We start from the raw sequence: 23344 nt of genomic DNA on the forward strand, positions 1-23344 counted from the left end.
ACATCTCCGTTCCCTCCTTCAGGGAATGAGGGTTACATACGTAACCAAGACGTATTCTTCTTTACTTAGTTTTTTTTTCTTTCCGTTGAGAGTCTCACATTGGAAGTTAAGTTTTTGCCGCAAAGCTTCAGTCAACAACTCCATAGTCATTGCTTGCCTAAAACTTCAAACTTCAGCCATGAGACTCCGCTCCATTCATCGTTCAACACACAAGAACGTGACTGGCTACCCCGAGACGTCACTCCAGACATGATGAGACATCCACGAACCAGCGGACCTGGGAAACCCCTTTTCAGCAAGGATGCCACAGAAGGGAATCCCCATCAAAGTCACAAACAACAAACGCAAGTAACACCTCCAGATTCTAGCCAAACTGGTACATTAAGAAAGTTGTAACCACATTGAATAGTCAATGGGAGGGTTAAATTAAAAACTGATGGTTCATTCAGGTTAGGTCTTAAAAAGTGCATATATTGCTAGAAACTCAGGATTTCATCATTTCACTCTCTTAAAACTCATTCCTTCCGTACTTTCTTCCTTTCTGCAACTCGTGTGAATGTGTGTGTGTGTGTGTGTGTTAGATATTAGATGTATGTGTTAGAATAGTCAATAAAGTCTTGTTTGTATTTAAAGAGAAACTGCTGATCTTGTTACCTTGCTAGTAATAGTATTATCAATATACTGTGGATATTAATATCCACTGCAGAGGTGATAGTTATGGCCTGTTCAATTGAGCGCTGGGTGGTTCATTTGTTCGGCTGTAAAATAAGTGATTCTGTCAAAATTCCTTATAATTAATAATAATTAATAAAATGTGTGTATGAACTTGTTCAATATATCACAAAGCAGCATATACATACTCTAACAAATGTAGCGTGATTGCCATGTTAAAAAAATAATTGTCAAAGTGATATATACTTTCATAAAATCTATTAAATAAATATTGCTTCACTATCTGCTCTGTTCTGTCTTTTTGCCTCTCTCTCTCTCTCTCTCTCTCTCTCTCTCTCTCTCTGGGTGCAGTAAAAGTGTGGTGTTATAGAGACAGACCATTTAACAGCTGCAGCCATGACCTACTGTGAGATCACTTCAATGTTTCTCATTTAATTTGATCTGTGTGTTTTTCAAGGACACAGAGAAACAGTCAAGCAAGCTTCAACACACACAAACACACATTTATTGTCTTACAGGCTAACTATAGCTGACCTATACAAGCTGCGAATGCATATAAATAAAATCTCGCCCTCTTGCACAGATTAACCTGTACAAGGACGTGAACCCTCATGACAAGCAAACAGACAAATAAACATGAGGACTAGAGTGCAAATGAAACTATAAAGCAGTGACAGATCATTTATGAGGAGGAGGAAGTTACTCAATCATTACGTCACTGTCCACACACACATTCAATGTGCTCACTGACTCATGTTGGATAATCCGTATTTCTCGTTTCAAATGAAAGCCTAGCAGCAGTAATCCTATTTCTTCTGATAGCGAGAGATAGAGAGATGAAAGGTATATGTGGGTGTAGTAGTCTGATGGTAAGGGGATAATTTCATTTTACACTATACTACACATGAAATAGTTTTAGTGAGCTACTACTATCACTATTGCACTTACTGTTTTTATCACATGGATTGCTAGCAATACTATATAGTAATTATTCTAGTATAACACTGCTAGCATATACTAACACAGCATTCTACTAACAGCATCTCTTCTATTGTATTATTAGCATGACCATATAACTTGCTAATCTGTAGCCTACTGTGGTATCACTAATTTTGGATGTACCTAAACGCTGAATGCCTCGTTGAAAAACGTGTCTCTACCTACATATTTGTACAATTTATACAACTCACTACAGTTTCCAGCTTGTTCCAGAAATGAACACTAGATGCCGTAAAACACAAACAAGTTTTTGTTCGCAAAAATTATGATCACAGGGGCAGATTATCAATTAATAAAGACTAATCTTTGAGTGACTCTTTGTACATTACTATGTCACAACTCATTATGTACTTCTGTACTTCTTCCTTACAGAGTAAACTTGCTCTATAGCTCACATGGTACAACACTTGTGACGCGGAGTGCTTGGGTACGAGACCCATGAAAGTGATAAAGTGAGTTGTATGTAACTCACAGTATTAAAATTATACACACAGTGCATTCTAGATGTAGTGTGTATTTGGTACCTGGTAACTCAGAATATGCTCCTCTTTCGATGATGTGTTTCCTGTAGAGGGTCTTCAGCACTTTGGCGCTGCCAAATCTCTTAAACCGACTCTTCACATTATTGTAGTACCATTCTAGGTACTGTGTCCTCAAGAGCCTACACACAAAAGACAGTAGATGGATGTTAAATGGAACATAATAAACTTAGATTAATTCCACTATACAAATAGACACAAAGCAATACTAAAAGAAAGGCTATTCTTATAATGCTGAGATTCTGTAGTGTGAAACCAGTCACTGTTTTATTACACATACTATAAAACTGTATTTCATTTATATTAGAGCACTATTTTAAAAATCAATTGTGTATGCATTTCCAAAATAGAACTAATGTAATTCTCTGCATTATTACATATAGTAAAAATACTTTGTAATTAGTGTGTAGTCACTGCTCAGTGACAACTATTAGGCTGACATTGCTTTATTACAGACATTGAACAGTCATTGCTCTGTTTTAATGATTGTGCTGTCACTGCTCTATTATAACTATTTAAGATCAATGACCTATTGCAATTAAATTAAAAATGTCTTTATTATTATAAATACTGATCTATCATTGCCCTTTGACTTGCTTTACAACATTAATTGTGGAGTTATTGTTCTATAACTATTGTGCTGCCACTACTCCACTTAGGCTAGAACACTCCTTTAATAGAACCGTCCAGTAATCTCTATGACAACTATGTGCTTTATCACAATATAAGTAGATCAGTGCTTTACTGTGTAGTGCAATTTATTCCTATGATACAGTGACTGCCTACTTTTATTTTCCCCATTCATTTTCCCCATAGGAATTGGAAAAAATCTTCAGAGTTTTCCCAAAACTCATATATATTCAAGAGGAAATTTTCATCTAAATGAGATCTGAATTAAATCTGTGAAGGGAATTAAAATGCTCATCTGTGAGTTTGCCAAGCTCCCTGACACTTCCCATGGCAAAAGAGACCATTACCATAATTGGCTTTCTGAAGCTTTAATGAATAGAACTTGTGTCCATTGGGCAACATGAGCAGAGGAGGACAGAGATGGATGTTAAGTGAGAATCAGGCATAGGGTGTTGGGGTTTGTAGTAAATGAAACCTAAAATTGATGTGTTTCTCTTTCTGTGTATTATGTACTGTAGATGGGTATAAATTATACTTAATTTACTGGTATTACCAGTATTGCGGCAACATTTTCGGTAACATTTTATTTTACAGTGTCCTTTATACACGTTACATGTAGTTACTGTAGTAACAACTATAAGGTGAGTATAAGTGTTGCTCTGTTCTTTCTGTTATTCACTGTCATTTTTATTTGGCAGGCTGAGAACTTTATGTTAAATGCACTGCAGTAAAAACGGAGGACAATATCATCATTCTTTCAAACACACAGTGTATTTTAATTTCTGTCATGACACCATTCGGAAGAGTTTAGCATGGTAACGGATATGACAATTTTAATGTATTTAGTCTTGGCAGAATAGATATGCTATGCTGCTGTTGTTATTGCTACTGCTGCAGAGCAAGTACAGAGACTTGCTATACTGCCAATACATACACAGACACTGTGCTGTGAGCATGTAAGACATACTGCTGTGCTGCACAAATAGCATATATGAAATGACCTGTTGCAGGTGGGGCTGGGGAAGGTGGAAGGTTTCAGAGGATCTTTGAAAGTGCGCTCCAAACTGCTACAGCTAACACTGGCTAACTATTTAAATGTTGAGGAGCAAGCTCATTGGCTGCAGATTCAACAGGAACCAATCAGCTTGTGCTAATGATGTAATTGTAAGCAGGTTGCGTTAAAGACCCATCAGTCTGTGCCATCTAGAGATTCATGACAGAACTTGGTATTTATTTCACAATTGAATTTCTATGCTGTCGTTTGAGGTAACATTAGTAATTATCTTTCCCATTAAAGAAAACAACTTGTTTTGCACTGAATTTGTAATTTTTATATCAGCTTTTAGTTCATTACTTCTATGTTCTTAACTTTAACTGCTATGTAGGAAAGGCAGACTGACTTATCTCAGGGCATTAACTAAAGTTATTGCTATGTTAGACTGATAAAAAAAAAAAAAAAAATTGCATGAATGAGAAAATAAAGCATGCAAGGTAGGAAGGCATCAAAGCATGTCTAAATCTAATGTTTAACTTCACTTCCTGTCTCCTGAGATACCTCCAACTTATCGATTTTTGAAGGCAGCATAGATGTATCCTTTGCTGCCTTTGATATCCCACGATCCTGTGTGTTCCATTTCATGACAGTTGATGAGTTGAATCAGGTGTGTTAGATGAAGGAGACTGTGCAGTGCTGGGGATCCTCCAAGACATGTTTGAAAACCCCTGGTCTGACACACACACCATGCATGAACCCAGAAAACCGCCCTTCAGCATACAGATGTGGCCATTGAGAATGCGTGTCAAAGTGAAAGGGATCCTGCGAAATCACACGGCAGCATGCAGGAACACAAGGCATGCTTTAGCACAGCAAAGACATGATCAGTATTGGGCAGTCATGTTTCATTCTTAGTCATGTCACATACTGAAGCCAATGATCTGCTTGGCCAGCGGATGTGAACCTGATGTGCTGAATCGAGCTCTTTTTCCTTGTTTATTGCACTTGAACGGTCAAATACAAACACAATTATGACAAAAATGCTAGTCTGGGTGAGTATGCAGGTAAATGTAAACAGTTGGGAGAAAATCAAATGTGCATCAATATATTGGATCAGTGCATGCATGCAGCATCATAATAAACCTTCTGCTGTCTTTGTCTTTAATGTTAATCAAATAACCAAAGAACAAGAAAAAATCCATATTTAGATTAATCTATATTTAATTCATGCTGTGAAGACTATGCAGTGTTTTATTTTACATTTGAATACTTTATTCAATTTCTGCAGTATTTTTTACCTAAATACATCTCAATGATAGACTGCATTTCATTAAATGTTCTATGTTAAAGAATTCTTAAATGGCTGACCTTATATAACTCTCTGGAAAATACAAATTAAGCCCTATATATCTGTTACCATGGGGAGTTTTACCAGTGCTGTATTTCTTCTCACCTGTTTTGTGAATGTACATACTGAATTTGTTTGGCCCTTGACGTTCACATCATATGACAACTTGTAGATATAAGTTTCAGCAGGGGCGTAGCAGCCATTTTAAATGTGACGGTAACATTTAAAATGGCTGCTACGCCCCTGCTGAAACTTATATCTACAAACATGTTGCTTGAAAGAGTTAAACTTTAAATTCAACAGCAGTTTAGATACATTGACTCAAGTCAAGTTTGCCTGGCATCAGTGATGGTTAGAATTATAATGCACTGATTAAAACAACTGCTTTAGGGCAAAGACATGTGGTGATTGATGAGATGTCCTTTTACAAAGACTAATGAGCATATTTGTAACCATACATGTTACACTAAATTGGATTTTATTGGCTGTAAAAAAAAAGTAAAAAAAAAAAGAAAAAAAGAAGAAGAAAAAAAAGAAAAGAAAAATTAAGTAAAATGCTTTGAATGGCTTGTTAGTTTAGTAAGACAAAACATACATGCATACATGCATACATATATACATACATACATAAATAAATAAATAAATAAATAAATAAATACCACTAGCAATGCCAAGGTTATGGGTTTGAATGCAAGGGAATACATGAATATATCTTTAATACAACAATTTGCCGCATTGGATAAATGAATCTGCCAAATGTGTAAATGAAAATGATGACCTGCAAAATATGAACTTCGCACTTTTAATTTCTAAATAAAAATGTAAAGAGTAAAAAAAGTTTTTCTCTTGGAAAATATAATTGAGTAATTGAAAGTTTCAATTAAACTAAACAATGTTTAGGGCTGAACACTCATTTTGGGCACAGATGGCCAGACTATCACAGACATATACAACAGTTCTTTCTGGTTCTCAAATCTGATTGGCTGATGCGATATTCCCTCAGTATCAGCACTGGAACCATTTCACCTTTTGTATCACTCCGCTTGCAGCGTCTGTCATGGTGGTCAAGCAAATCCACCATATTTTTTTTTACAAATACTACAGTGCGTGCAGAATTATTAGGCACATTGATTTTCTGATCATATTTTTTTTCCAGGGACATCTTACCAATTCCAAACCACATTAATCTCAATAACTATTATTAATTTTGTATTTAATCATTTATAAGTGATATATAATTGTTCATGAAGGCTGGAAATGAAAAATTCCTTATATTCAGGTGTGCATAATTATTAGGTACGTTTTCTTTTACAGATAAAATGAGCCAAAAAAGAGATTAAACTTAGACTGAAAAGTCTGAAATGAGTTAAATGCTCATTGGGTCAACAGGGTCAGACAAAAACAGGTGGAAAAGAAAAGACACATGTTAACTGCAAAATAATTAAAATGCTAAATTTGGTATTACGTTGGGAGTGGAAATGAAAAGGCTTAGGCTTGGACTTAGGACAATAGTGACACCAGAATAAAAATCTTCATGATTCTAATGCTGAAACACAGATTTATTTTAGATGAATATGTTTGCACTCTGTCACTGACTAGATATATTTAAAATAATGTAGGCCACTTTTTACTGGTAACTTAAGACATTTGGCATTATCAGGACCCACAAATATTTTCCCATTGCATTATATTCAACATTATATAGTTTAATGTAGTACTGACAACTAATTAATCTGTAAACTTGAAGTTTTTCCTCACACAGTAATTTTCATTTTGGTTGAACTATGCACAACACATATTGTCACTATCGATACGATATTGTTGTATTTTTGTATTGCGATGTATTGTGACATGATACACTATATTGCCAAAAGTTTTGGGACGCCTGCCTTTACGTGCACATGAACTTTAATGACATCCCATTCTTAATCCGTAGGGTTTAATATGGAGTTGGCCCACCCTTTGCAGCTATTACAGCTTCAACTCTTCTGGGAAGGCTTTCCACAAGGTTTAGGAGTGCGTTTATGGGAATTTTTGACTATTCTTCTAGAAGCGCATTTGTGAGGTCAGGCAGTGATGTTGGCGAGAAGGCCTGGCTCGCAGTCTCCATTCTAATTCATCCCAAAGGTGTTCTATCGGGTTGAGGTCAGGACTCTGTGCAGGCCAGTCAAGTTCCTCCACACCAAACTTGCTCATCCATGTCTTTATGGATCTTGCTTTGTGCACTAGTGCGCAGTCATGTTGGAACAGGAAGGGGCCATCTCCAAACTGTTCCCACAAAGTTGGGAGCATGAAATTGTCCAAAATGTCTTGGTATGCTGAAGCATTAAGATTTCCTTTCACTGGAACTAAGGGGCCAAGCCCAACCCCTGAAAAACAACCCCACACCATAATCCCCCCTCCACCAAAATTTACACTCGGCACAATGAAGTCAGGCAAGTACCGTCCTCCCGGCAACTGCCATCAGATTGCCAGACAGTCTCCACTGCTCTAGAATCCAGTGGCGGCGTGCTTTACACTACTGCATCCGACGCTTTGCATTGCACTTGGTGATGTAAGGCTTGGATGCAGCTGCTCGGCCATGGAAACCCATTCCATGAAGCTCTCTACGCACTGTTCTAGAGCTAATCTGAAGGCCACATGAAATTTGGAGGTCTGTAGCTATTGACTCTGCAGAAAGTTGGTGACTTCTGCGCACTGTGTGCTTCAGCATGCGCTGACCCCACTCTGTGATTTTACGTGGCCTACCACTTCGTGGCTGAGTTGCTGTTTTTCCCAATTGCTTCCACTTTGTTATGATACCACTAACAGTTGACCGTGGAATATTTAGTAGGGAGGAAATTTCACGAATGGACTTATTGCACAGGTGGCAACCTATCACGGTACCACGCTTGAATTCACTGAGCTCTTGAGAGCGACCCATTCTTTCACAAATGTTTGTAGAAGCAGTCTGCATGCCTAGGTGCTTGATTTTATACACCTGTGGCCATAGAAGTGATTGGAACACCTGAATTCAATGATTTGGAGGGGTGTCCCAATACTTTTGGCAATAAAGTGTATATTGTCACACCCCTAATATATAAATAAATATATAAACACTACAGAAAATTTAGATTGTGGATTGTATTATCTCTATAATAGTGTTGAGTGTTACGCATCTTCATGACCCACTTTGAGAAAGAGGATGCAGACTTGAGATTCATAAACCACACTAGCAACGATTTTTTGCAGTAAATTACATTATAATATCTGACGTAATGTAATGAAGCCGTGGCCTACAGCAGAGAGCATTCCCACAATCCTTTTCTGTTCAGATGTTCATTTATGTAATAAAGAAGCTGTCTCACACTGATAAACTCTTTCATGTTCTTCCCTCTGAAGTCGATCCAGCATCAAAATGAAGTTCACAAATAGACCGGGTGAAACAGACTGTGTTAATATTTAAATTACATTTATGATGGCACACACTTTGTACATACTGATCTGTCCATACAGAAGATGGTGAGAAATGAAAAATCACAAAGTTAAATGGACAGCATCTTTCGCTGCCCTTGAGATGTGATTAGCATCTATATAACGTCAGGCGTGTCTTAACATTCAACATCATGATGGGAATGTTGGGGTTTTTCATGTTTTTTTAAACACAGCAAGCTATTTTAATAATGTAGTACTGAATGTATGGCATGTTAAGTAGTTACACATGAGGGCTTTTTTAGAAGCGGGGTTATCACCACTTTTTACCCGGGATTATGAAACCCTGCTCTGGAGCATCGCTTTTATGGTGTTAACCCCGCATTGCACTGTGCCAAACTTGCACAGTGTGAAACGATGTGTTGTTAGAATGTTAAGACTAGATGCTTAGCAATGGATAACCAATAGCGTGCCCTGTATTCAAATGCTTTAGGCAGTCACAGAGACACTGTGCATTGTATTTAAAGAGTAAATTCAGTGTTTGAGAGGAAAAGTGTCAAATGCTGACTGAAAACGCGAAAAATTGAGTGAAGAACCGTTTCATTCTTACCTTTATAGTAGTCTGAAATGTCCGAAATGTCCATTCAGTATGAACTCAATAGTACAGTCGGCAATACAAGGATACGCAATGCTAAAGCTATGTAAACAGGTCACGTGCTGTATCCAATCAGTGACACTGACACCGCAAATATGCAAATAAGAACGTTAACCCAGGGTTTAGCAATGTACAATGTGAAAAGTCAGCTTATGAATACCCAGGATTAATTGTTAACCCTAGGTAAATTATGAGCAGTGTAAAACGTGAAGCAAGATAACCCAGGATTCTGTTTACCTGGGGTTTACAATGACCCAGGGTTAGCTATTTCAAGTGTGAAAAGCCCTATAGAGTCCAGAACATAATGTCCATATGCTCAGACTCAAAACAGCATAAACACACGCACTGTATTTTATACAGTGCCTGAGATAGTTTGTCCAAAACCACTGGAACATACACATGGTTAACTGTTCAAAAATACATAAAACTACTTCTGTGTGTGAACTTGAGTGGGTATACACATGAACAGGAACCTATTTTTCATGGTACATGCTCTATATACAATAGTGAAAACGCTAAGGGTGGATGCTAAGGGTGTTGCACAATAATATACAGATCTGTTCGGTGAAACGGTCATGTGCTTTATCGTAAATAAACACGGATATTGACCAATCAGCATCAAGGATCAGAACTATCTGAAATCATTCTAATATGCTGATTTGGTGCTCAAGAAACATTTCTTATTATTATCAATATTGATTACTTAAATGAAGCTGTGACTTTAATTATTTAAAAAAACAGTGACGTTACCACCTCGTTGCTGAGTAATATAATGTGGAGATTCCATAGTGAAGCTAATTTATTCATAAAAGTGATGGGGCAGCATTGAGCATTAAAGTTTCTGTGTTTTTGAGTGTTTCTGTGTGTGCACAGTAGGGGTAAAACGGTTCTCAGTAAAAAATCGAACCGTACCGTTCTGCACACTCGGTTCGGCACGCACGTGCACCGCGATTCATCTCATATCTGACGACGCATACGCATCTATAATATGGTTTGTGGAAAATAAATAAAACAGACAGAGTTAAGGTAATGTATGTTTCTGTCGATGGATACGCATTCTGGCTTCCCCTAAACTTTGTTCAATGTGAGTGCTGTATGCTTTATGAGCAGTCATTTACACCATCGTTACCCGAGTGTTGAGACCTGAACAGCGCACGGTGCTATCTGCGTTTAAACTAAACTCATTAAGCCTTGCCAATTTAAACATTTGAGTGCAAGCCGCGAAAGAGAACTTACGCGCGTGCTGTGAGAAGATTTGTGCACTCATCCAAAGCGCGTGTACAGCGCGCAAATACTGAGGTCTCTTTCAAGTCTTGTGTTTGAACTGACAAATTCACACAAAATTATGTCAACATGCCCGTCTTGGCGAGTATCCTAGCAAGCATTGTTGGTTATGTCTGAAGTGAACTTATACACTCGAGAAAGAACGCATGTGTTCATTATCAGTGTACTGATCCGTGTATTATGTCTTAAAGAGACAGCAGCCCTTGCATTCCTGCTGTCTGAATGTTAATCAAACAACAAAAGACAAGGAAATCACTCATTGCTCATGACTGAATAGTAACTTAATAATTAATAATGATTGATCTTTATTTAATTTATACATTGAAGATTTCATGCAATGTTGTTTTACATTTTATTAGCTACTTTATTGAATTTCTGCACCTTAAAACTGGATACATGAAAAACCTGAAAAGCTTTATTTATTTGTATCTTTGCTTTATTTATTTGTGCTGTTTGATTATTTGTTCTTATTTTCTTTATTTTTATTTGACATACAAAACCGTACCGAAACCGTGAGACTAAAACCGTGATACAAACCGAACCGTGAGTAATCTGAACCATTGCACCGCTAGTGCGCAACATGATTTCTGATCTCTGTGTGCGAGTTTTGTGTGTGTGCAAAGCAGAAAGTAGCGAATTAATGTGGAGATTATAAACTGACTGAAACTACCTGCCAATCAGAAGTTTTCACGAACTGCACAGGGACACAAAGGCTGAGGATCTAAATGCAGGATTTATTAAGATAATCGAAGTTGTACAGGCAAGGGTCAAACACCAGCAATAACAATGTCCAAGGTAGAGATGAATCATAAACGGGGACAGGCAACGGGTCAGGGCAGGCAGCAAACAAACATGATGAAGAAAAGCAGTCCAAGGTAATACACAAGAATACAGAAAACAAGGAAACAGGAAAACACGCTCAGAATCGCAGCTGTAACACTAGACAAAACTTTGCAGGGAATGAGTGAAACACAGGGACTATATATACACAGGCACAAACAAGCTTAACAAGATAATGAGTTAACAAGGGGGCGTGGTCCAATGAGTGTCCATGGTAACAAACAAGGGGAGCAGCAGGGGAACATGAGGTGCACAAACAGAGGAGATACAGGGAACACAGACAAGGATCATGACAGAAGTATTCTGACAGACCATGGTATAATTTTTAACAATTATGTTAACATATTAAAACAATCATAATTACTAGATAATATAAATAATTATTAGTATAACTGTTTCTAATATATTAAAATTATTGTTTTTATAACATAAGGATTGAGATAAGAAGATAATTGTCTATATTAGTGTGTTATTGGGAGTCTTTGTATTGGGTGTTCATCTTTGCGCTCCTCAGGAGTGCAAAACTACTGGAATTATATACAGCTCTCCCTAGACATAGAAATAAATATTCACACACCACAAGCCTTACTCCACAACTGAACGAACAGCACTCTTCGATTCACCCTTAGGGCCCTGAGATAGATGAGAAACCTGTCTACATGTTGACAACACACACACATGCACATAAAATTGTAAAACGCTCTCTCTCTTTCTATTTTCAAAGCATGAAGCATGACCCTGCCATCTCTCTTGACAGATGTGTGTCCAGCCATCTTTAAACATGACATCTGCCAAATGAAAAAATGCAGCACCTGTGGAATAAAGCGCTGACAGTTTTCCCGTCAGAGACTAAGATATAACAGCTTTCCCATAGAAACATAGCAACAAGGCATTATGGCATGCAAAAATGGAATAAGATGACTAAAAAGCTCCAAATATCCATCACAGCAATGTCAGATCTCACAGGGCTGTGGAAAAAGATCAAAATGTCTCAGCAAACAGAGGTTCAAAGATCAAAACCAAAATGTGCATTATGTGACTTTAAAGGGGTGGTTCATTACGATTTCACTTTTTTAACTTTAGTTAGTGTGTAATGTTGCTGTTAGAGCATAAACAACATCTGCAAAGTTAGGATGGTCAAAGTTCAAAGCAAAGGGACATAATTTCTTTTACAGAATTCTCTGTTTAAGGACTACAACAAACAAGCTCTGCTTAGGAGCAGCAGCTCATTTGCATTTAAAGGGACACACTCAAAAACGGAGCGTTTTTGCTCACCCTCAATTTAACATGCTATAAAAAATTATCTGTGGGGTATTTTGAACTAAAACTTCACATACACACTCTGGGGACATCAGAGACTTATTTTCCATCTTGTAAAAATGGCATTATACCACCCCTTTAAGTCCAACTGAAAATGCCCATTGACTGACTAGTAAGTAGCAAATCATGGTTCATGGTTGTGATAAAAATAAAACCTATTTGCTATAAATGGGCAAATCAATGTTTTGAACTCAAGGGATGTCATTATACTGTAACTATAGATTATGAATTCAGATTGAATAATTCCATGACCAATTACAATAAATTTACAGATCACTATTATCCAATTACAAATGCCAGAACAGTTCATAAATCTCACAAATTCAGATGATTTTCAGATCTGTGGTCAAAATAAAAAATAAACTTTTAAAGTTTATTAAAATAAAGTTTTTTAACTTTTGACCAATGTTAATACCAAGTATTTTTTCTGTTCTTCCACAAATTTATGATATCACTTTTACAAATTGTATCTAAAGTACTAGTTTAAAGATGGTCCTGAATAGAAAAACAGGCTTCATCTTGAACTGAATGTTTGCTAGGACTAATTAAACATCTGTTAACGGTTAACGTGAGGAAACACACTAACCAGAACAAAATCTGTCAACATCCGGGCTGCCGAAACCTGTGATAGACCCACACATGCGCGGTTCACTTCAGTGCTGCTACATAATGGACGGTTACCCTTTAGCCCTAGAATGAAATCAGTAAATTGGTCAATTAAGGGGATAACAACAGCACAACATGGGAAAACACACATAAATGATATGCTTACCATTTATAAAATAACATTATGCTCAAACATGATCTTTTATTGTCTTTCTTATCGCACTCTGTTGGCCTCTCCTCTTTTTTTCTGTCTTTAAGCTTTCCATCGACAGCTTAAATGTTCTCTTTACTGCTGTGCTCTGCTTGACTACAAGTCATTATAAATCATGAAAACCTCCACAAATATCCTTTCATTTTAAACATCTGTCAGTACATCTAATAAGCTCGATAAATGTATTCATTCTGTAACACTGATCCCAGTGTAGACTATTGCCCAGAATTAGCAGCATCACATCTGTTTCACCACTGATGCTAGCTGACCTAACACACTTGAAGTGGCCTCTGCGCCCATGAAGAAGAGAGTATTAACACCCTGGGTAAGACTTGTCCTCTGGAGGTGGTGTAACACTTAAACTGAAGAACGTTTGAAAAGCATCTGTGTTCTAAATAAAAATCACACTTTACAGTTGATGCATCAAATGGCTCTCAGGGGTGAGATCTCACAAACATTTCATGAACAATCCCTTCTGTTTCTCACTCAGTGACCACAGTTTATCACAGCACACTCTTTTTCTCTCTGTCCAACAAACAGCTCATGTCTGTCCTTGAACTTTCAGGATATGAAACGCCTAATAATGCTCGTGAGAATCCATATAAAAAACAAAACAAAAATAAAAAATATACACTCAGATTCTTCTGCTTTTCAAGTTTTTCCTCTGTCCATCAATAGTTTCATAAGAGATCTCAAGAATGTCTCAACCTGCTCAGATTGTTCGCAATCAAATGTGAGAGATTTCAGTATGAACTTAAACTTCTACATTGGCTTTATAACTATATACTTATACTGCATCTCAATTGCTTCTGTTATTAGTTATCCTTTAAAAAAAAGTTGACAAATGAGAAAACCATTATGCTGAGCAATCATTTTTACCACGCATTGATGAAGGACGTGTCATGATGCTTTGTTCCTCTGTGGTTTGAACCCTGATCTTTGAAATATAAAACTCTATCAATAATCTCTGGGCTGTCAAGGGCTTGGACCTAAGGCAGCACCAAGGCAAGCAATGTTTGAAACTTTAATTTGCCATGCTTAGCTTTCACAAAACTCAGAAAAAGACTCAAGCCCAAAGTATACTTTGGCTGACCGCATTCCGTGTGACATAATTTTTGTCATCAGGAGAGTCTGCAGATATCAGCGCACAACAGCGCATGTGCAAGGTGAACATTGAGACAAAAGAGTCCACTAGGTGACAACACACAGTTTTTATGTATTATTCAGTATTCGAATAAGACCTACATTATTATTATTATTATTATTTATATGGGCTACACCATATGGACGTCATATGGACTACATTTGTGATGCTTTTTGTCTTTTTTCGAGCCTGTTCACTTTCATTGTATGGAGAGCAGCCTAGACATTTTGCTAAATAACTCTTTTGTGTTTCACAGACAAAAGACAGTCAAGACTGAAAAACTCGGTTTTATTCACTGAGTGGGTGAATAAATGATGATAAAATTTTAATTTTGGGGGAACTATTTATTTAGAGTATCTTAAAAAGGCTTGATTATTTATCTCTGTAAACTCAGCCTTGATTTTAAATGTAAAATCTGAAGGTGATTAGTACAGCAATAGTTAATGATCTGGATGAAGTAAAAGGTTACAAGTTTACCAACAAGTACAAGCACAAACAACCAGTGACATACGCTGTCAGAAAAAAGGTACGGTGCTTGTCACTGGGTACAAAAGTGAAAAGGTACATCTTTGTACCTTACTTACCCCTAAATGGTCCATATTAGTACCTTAAAGGTACATATTAGTACTAACATTTTTACCTTTGTATTTTAGGGTACTGCCCCAGTGACAAGCACTGTACCTTTTTTTCTGACAGTGTAAACCTGCTATATCAACATCATGTCTGCAAGATGAGCACTTTATCCCATGGTCACTGTTTCTGCGCTCAGTGTACTAGATTTTGTGGATAAAAAGCGTATAGGCTTTGAACAACAACAAAACAAACATTGCATTACACAAGAAAGGATTGAATCATCCACAGAAACACACACTCGACTCACAGATCACTCAGACCTCTGAACCTTAAGACATGTTTAAGAGGACAAAAAGCTAATCCTGCTGAAATCGTTGATGGTAATTACTTCTTTACATGCCTAGATGACTGATTCTAAACGGGTCTCAAAGCAGTGTGACTAATAGCAACGACACAGAGCTGTGTGCCTCATGGAGTACAGCTCATATACTTTCTACTTTCAGAAAAGTGAATATTGTCAAACTCAAGGTTTGGCTGAATAAAATGGTCCAGCTCTGTATTACCTGTTTTATAATTATCAATAAAGAGCCCTACAATGTCTATACAGTATAGCAATTGTGTTTTTATAGTCTATAGTCTGGGCTTTATACAACAGAAACTTTTTCCAAGCATGAAAAGAAAAAGAACACCTATAAGTATGATGTGCACTGAGGAACTAAACAGAGATGCTGCTGTAAAATGTTAGTGGTTTAGTAATGTGGAACTAACACTATTAATTAATGTGTTTGTATTGGACTCTTGATTCAGCCTAATTAATTAACTAGAATTGCATTTCCTCAAGGATATATCAGTGTTTACAGAGCAGCACTGGAATAGTGTTGTAATTTTAGGTTTTAGGCTTTGGTTCTACAGAAATGAAACAACACGTGAGAACTGCATCAGGATGCATCTTGTTTGCAGTTGGCTACATAAAAGTATCAATAGATAATCACTATTGTTAAAAGGCAGTTTTAAATAGGTACTGGAAATATATGCAGGTAAGATGGCCAACCACAATTCAGTATGCAAATATATCATCAAATAAAATCAACCCAGCCCAGGCTCAATGGAAAAACGTGCCTGTGTAGTCATGTTATTTATATATGTTCAAACGTGTATAATAAGGAAAGTAACACAGAAAATAAATTTGTAGAGTACATCAAAACATTTTTTTCTTTAACACAACCCTTATTGGTTTAATTTGAATCAGGGCTGGGTATTGAGACCTGTCAATCAATTTGCTGTCTTTGATTGTTGATTAGACCAGTTAAGTGACAGGGTTTTAGCGCGATAAAGAACCAGGTTTTGAACTTGTAGCTGTATATTCAAGCGATTGCAATACTAAAGTGGCATGGTAAAGAATGGGAAACTCTCAAAATGTGAATTACACCTGTGGTGGGAGATGACTCAAAGGTTCTTGGTAAATTATAATTGCAACTCAAATTTTTAACCAAAATCAAAACTGAATATGGGACTATACTACTCCTGTCCAGCATCAGGATATCTTTTAAACCATCCAGACTAATATATTCGTCCTTGACAGCTGCTGGACTTTATCAGATTTGTCTGTCCAAAGTTCTGCATTATGTGCCATGTACTTCACAAAAGACCTAATGTCTGAAGTTAAAGTGCAACATAAAGGTAAGCACATTATTGTTGTTGTTGTTATTGTTCATTTTTTTGCTGTCAGATTATCGTACACTATGTATCAATGAATGACACATTTTTGTTTGTCATGGTGTGTGCATGAACGTAAGCCTGCTAACTGCGATGCTTTTTCCGATCACTTATATTGGGCACTTTTTGCACTTAAATTGTCTTATTCTTACTGTTGACACTGAAAATAATGCACGTGTTTTTCTGAGGGTTAAAGTCATCTGCTAATTCCTCGATTCATTGCCGTTTTAACATTATAGCTGGAGATTTTAGTCATATTTGCTTATTCCCAATATATTTGCCCTGTTTTGATCCGTTATCTTGGGAAATTGATTTATTTTTATTTTATTTTGTCATCATTATTTTGTAGTATATAAAAATGGTCCTTATCAACAATAAAATTCTATCACATTATTTTGGCAGTTAATGTTGTGGGTGAGTTTTTCTTGGAGTGGGTGGGTTTTGATGGGTTTTTAGGCTGGAAATCATCGAGCCAATCTGGCAACACTGTCACCGATTGTAGCATGCCATGTTTCAGGTGATGTACATGTTTGAATGAAATATGCCTGCCTTCACCAGAGATGGTACTATCATTATTATTAAAGTGGCTTTGCTTTCATATAGTTTATTGGAATACGATTTTCAGCTATTAACAAAGAAAATTGCTCTTTATCTCATATAAAACTACCACCAGAGAGAACTGCGAACGCAAAACGTTTGGACTACTGTGGAACTGCTTTTTGACATTTTCGCAATAAATGTTGTTTAAGCACTTGCCTGTTTGATAAGTTTTTCTTTATATTGTATATATTTTTAGGAAATGTTTATGTTAGTTTTAGAGGTAGAAGTAGGATTAGTGCCACAAAAATATTTTTTATGGTAACTTTTTATTTCTGCCAGTTATGTTTTATATATTCTTTTGGTTGTTTAGATATGGGGGTAGGGTTAAGGGATTAAAAATATTTCTATAAAATGGTTAAAAAAAACTGCGCCAACATATTTATTGTGAGGGTTACATTTGAGTGTTTAGTTTTATTCCGTTTTGGTTTCATGTTCCCTGTTCCCATTTTCCCTATGTTCCTGGTCATTATTAGTTTCCATAGTTACTCATTAGTTCCTCACCTGTTCTCAGTTCTGTTGATTACTCTGTCTTTGTATTTAAACCCTTCTGTTCATTGTTCCGTGTTGTTTATGTTGAATTGGTTGTTTTATTCCTGTATTCTCCTGCATGTTTTCTAAGTAAAGACTTTGCTATTGAATTTTACTGCGATTATTACAGCCACCTAAATCATTGCATTTATGTTATGAATGAGTTACAAGTATCTTACATTTCTATATCTGTAAATACGTAATAATGTTTATGTTTTAGGTGCTGTCAATACGTCAATATTGTACATTTCAGAATCTATCCAAACAGACAAAAAAGGAAATTTGTGTCCCTGTAAATGTTATTTACTAATATATGCATAAAGAAGGGGACCAGGGCTGCGTTTCTCAAAAGCATCGTAAGGCTAAGTCAATCGTAGAACCATTGAACTTAGTTCACAATGCTTTTGGGAAACGCAGCCCAGGTTGTTAATACTTACGTTAGGGGATTCAGAAAACATAATGTACGAGGAATATCAAGCAATGTAAGTATTTACAATGCAAAAGTATCTGTGCATGTCCAGATCACAAGATTAAGATTATCCTCAGGCTGTACGGATTCACAAATATGCAGCAAACTCAAATTCAGTCTCAGTGGACTGAGTATTTACACAATTTACAACATTCTCTCTCAGACACAGACTAAAGTTCTCAAGAGAAACTAGTTATGCTGCAAGAAAAATACCAGAAACATGTAAACTTTGCATCCAGCATCCTTTATACTACTCCAGACAGACACACAGACAAATTGCACCAACTCACTGTCAGCTTTTAACAATTTACTGTTTGTAATCGGCCGTCTCAAGTCACCTCTCTGCCAAGTAATTTTTCCAGTTTGCAGTGACAGATAATCAGAGCGGTAGTGAGTCAGAGTGTTTTGTCATATAGATCCAGAGGCTTCTGTCAGATCTGACACTTCAGTGACTCAGCTTTCATTTCTATATCATTATACATGAGTGTTTGTTTCTGCTGTGGAGTTATTAATCAGGTAGTGCTTGAACACAAGCACCCAATCAAACCTAGATGGTATTAGCAGATAATGTCTGAATATTTACATGTTATTGTCCTATATGAATTTGAATGAACAAATGTCTATTAAATTAAAGTTTATGTTTACATATAAAGTTTCCATGTTCTTTAAGAATATAATTACTATGTAAACATATTCTAATGTTAACAATTAAACATTTAATCATCATGTTATGATGTCATCAGCACATTAACATAAAATGATTGTCATTTATACTTCAATTCCTATGCAGCAGATTTGCCAATCAAAATAGATGTCATTTACATAAAAACAACACTAAAAGTAGAGTAGCAAAAATTTGCCTGTTCAATTTGAAGAGTCATAATAGATGGTGGATATGGTCATTGAAAACTAAATTATGACTTTTAGGTAAAAAGAAACCTCAGAATATTAACATTTTGTCAAAACTCTTAATCAATCATCAATAAAAGCATTCACAAATAGCCTCAGATGACAGACATACAGTATAGGTGTTTGGTGATCAGACTATTGTTTTAAAGGTGCTGTAAGTGATAGCTACTATCTGTTCTGGAACTTCCACCACAGTTAAATCAGAATTAGGAATACACCCTTTGTCCAAATTCCCACCCTACAAAGATACTGTTGCACAGTTGAGATTGAGAAGTCCAGCAAAATGTCATCTAAAAGTTGCCAAAGGCAAAAGTAGAAAATTAGTATTTTTGCTAGCAAATTAACAAGGCAAAGCAAAGTGAGGCACATTTATTTCTAAAGCATAATTAAAAACAACCAGTGCTGACCAAAGTGCTGTACAATATGACAAAATATAACAATATAATACATAACATACTGATTAGAAAACATAAAAAATTAATAAAACTACATTGATCCAAATACCAGAGTAAAAATTTTGTCTTGAGTAAGGTTTTTTAAACCTTTAACATCAGAAGACAGCCTGATGTGTAATGGAAAATCATTCTACAGGCGAGGTGCAGCAACAGAAAATGCACATTTTAACTTAAAACGGGAGAAGGAGACCTGTGATATATTGTGGACCCTGGCCATTTAACCCCATACACACTCTTGTGAAAAAGTGCACCTATGTGTATTGAAAATGCATGTGTAGTGCACTTCAAACCTTACATGTATATTTTTAAATGTACTTGCAAATAATACAATAACACAATACAACTAAATTTTACTATAATATTCATTTTAAATCATTATTTTTTAATAATCTTTTGTAGTGATTTAAAGAAGTACACTTTCTTTGATGTGTTGACTAACATAATTAGAATTTTAACTGTGTTATTTGATATTACATTAAAGTTAATATATTTTAAATGTACTAAATTGACGCTTTATCATTATAAATGTGTAATTACAAACATTTAAATATGGCAACACTTTATTTTACAGTACCCTTGTTACATGTACTTACTGTAGTAACAACAGTAAATTATGTATAATTACATTTTAACATTACATTATAAAAACATTTTTCTAAAGGCCATAATGACTATAATGTTATATTAAAATGTTAATGTTGAAAAATTTGGGATGCACTAGGTTACCTGTTTCTACCAACCTCCTCCCTGGTGCTAGGTTGGGACATTTCGCTCGAGTTCTCTTCTTGAGTCTCTGCCACGGACATCTTCGTACTTGGCTACATACGTCTGCTATGTCCAGTGTTGGGGGTAACAAGTTACAAAGTTAGTATAGCCTAATTATCACAACATTGTCAATCGTGTTGTCAATCGCAAATGCTAATTTATTCAAACGTCTCTCTACCGAACTACCTACTGTAGCTTAATTTGCGGAGGACGAAGAGAAAGCACCCGTTTGATAAATGAGCCAGTAGTGGAGAAATAATAACTTTTAATAAATAAACTTTTTTGAGTAATGACCCCAACACTGGCTATGTCCTCCTTGCTGGAGTGTGACGTGATTTGTGTCGTGTGCAGGTGCGATGGGTCGTGTACAAACCAATAGGGTGTCGGAATGGTATATGTTTATACTTCTCATCCAACCACAATCAAATTCACTCTATCCGGATGGCGCGATTTATCTGGATAGGTTTTTTTTTTGTTTGTTTTTTTTGTTTTTTTTTTGAACGATGACAAGCCGGAATGAAAACAAGCCGAAATTCGCCTTATTCACCTGGCGGCCATTTTGAAAACTCGAACGCCGTTGAGGGGTACACAAACCCGGAAGTTGGACTCCGATACGGTACTATCAATCAGTAGCAGCAATGGAAACTTTGTGGACTACGAATCTCGCCATTTTTACACATGATTTGACAGTTTATTTTAATAAATATTAAACATATAAAAGGTGTGCATCATAGCTGACATGTAGATGAACACTTTACAGTTGTTTTTTTGACTGTAAATTATTCCCTTCAGATGTTATTGAGCTTTAAATTATGGCATATTTATGTATGAGCGTATATACAGTAGTGTAAAATAGCCATTTTTACACATGATTTGACAGTTTATTTTAATAAATATTAAACATATAAAAGGTGTGCATCATAGCGGACACCTGGATGAACACTTTACAGTTGTTTTTTTGACTGTAAATTATTTCCTTCAGATGTTAAGTTAGAATCGTGCATACCTATTGTCGGATGTAACTTTAGAGACAATCCTTAAATTTGCGAATATCAAACGTCCAACCAACCTTATGCCAGTGACCAGGATCCCTTCTGATATTTTTTATCCACTCTCGACATAGTCCCTTATCCTCTGGAAAATGGTGAAAGGTTTGTCCTCTGTTTGATTTTTTCCTGTGTGACGAAGTGCACTGGGGAACACATCAGTGCGGCGCCATTGCCGCTAAGAGAAATCGCGACGCGAGAATTCCCAGAAGTGGTAGGTGTACCCCTCAAGCTCCTTTGAACGTTCGAGGTGAATAAGGCGCATGAAATAGGAGTAACGAGGCTATTTTTAAAATGTAAGGAGTAGAAGTAAAAAGTCGGCTGAAAAATTACTCCAGTATAGTACAGATACCCAACATTTCTACTTAAGTAAGATAACAAAGTATTTGTACTTCGTTATTTGACACCTCTGCCAAAAAAGTTGTAAAGACATTGTTAAAATAGTCAACGTGACTACAGTGGTTCTACGTCAGAATGCCGACTCAGCATTGGCCGGCTCCTACGTCAGCATGACACGCATGCGTCAGCGTTCTGACGTAGAACCCTGGAAGCCTGCACTGTCTATACAATGTACACAGCATAGTAGAATGACAGGGAAGAGACGAAATTGTTGAATAAAGTCGTTATTTTTGTTCTGTTTTTGCACATAAAAAGTATTCTCATCGCTTCATAACATTAAGGTTGAACCACTGTAGTCACGCTGACTATTTTAACAATGTCTTTACTACTTTTCTGGACCTTGCATGTGGTAATTATGTTGCTTTCTATGGGGTATAAAAAAAAACTCAGATTTCATCAAAAATATCTTAATTTGTGTTCTGAAGATGAACAAAAGTCTTAAGTTTGGAACGACATGAGGGTGAGCAATTAATGAAAATGAAATTTCATTTGGGTGAACTAACCCTTTAAAGATGGCGAGGAAAGCAAAAGCTTGTATTATCATTTTGTCTGTGTCCATTACAAATTTTTTTACTTTCTTTTTTACTTCCTTTTCAGCCTATGTTTTCCGGGTCAGTACGTCTACCTTGAGTTGTTTCACCAAGTGTATAGATATGGGTCACTTTTAAAAGAAGATGTAAGCTGGTTGTCAAAAAAAAAATATATATATATATATATATATATAGTCAGCAAATCAGAATTGGGCAACAAGACCTGCAGTGTAAATATGGCTATAGAGATGGGTGTGATATTTCAGGACATACTGCATCTTGTATGTATCAGTGAAATTTTGTTCAAAACTGCTTTCACTTATAATGGAGACATGGATCGTTCGTGGAACACATCTGCAGCTGTGCTTGAGATAGATGTGCATGACACCAGTGCCATACTGCGATTTGAGAATAATGAGAGAGCTACTGCAGGGACACAAATTCAATGCCTGTTTCCCCTGGAGCCACACACACAAAGACTCATTCCCACACTGCAGGCATACACACAGCAGCAGCTTTGATGAGGCTCCAAGCGCACACAAAATGCACCAGCATACGCACACTACCCCAGGTCACATTTGCATCTGGGCATTGTCTGTGGAATACAAACAAAATTATTATTCTCAAGTTTTGTGCTCGCTTCCTTTTTTCCATTGCAGTCTTCAACAAACATGCATTCATTAAAATGTATGCAAGTCCTA

General features: G+C 36.4%; 1 protein-coding gene across 7 annotated transcripts in view; it reads right to left on the bottom strand.

Annotated features, from left to right (window-relative positions):
* The window catches only part of myripb (myosin VIIA and Rab interacting protein b), a 198875-nt gene that overhangs the window by 51590 nt on the left and 123941 nt on the right, over positions 1-23344 (bottom strand). For 6 of the 7 annotated variants that reach the window (XM_051882721.1, XM_051882722.1, XM_051882724.1 and 3 more), the window contains one exon: positions 2196-2332. In XM_051882721.1, the coding sequence (XP_051738681.1) occupies positions 2196-2332 (137 nt within the window). Of the gene's footprint in view, positions 1-2195; positions 2333-13278; positions 13381-23344 lie in introns of those variants that run through there. The other variant, XM_051882728.1, reaches the window with a different exon arrangement.

The sequence above is a fragment of the Ctenopharyngodon idella genome, chromosome 23 (assembly GCF_019924925.1).
Source record: "Ctenopharyngodon idella isolate HZGC_01 chromosome 23, HZGC01, whole genome shotgun sequence".
In the NCBI taxonomy this organism is placed as follows: Eukaryota; Metazoa; Chordata; class Actinopteri; order Cypriniformes; family Xenocyprididae; genus Ctenopharyngodon; species Ctenopharyngodon idella.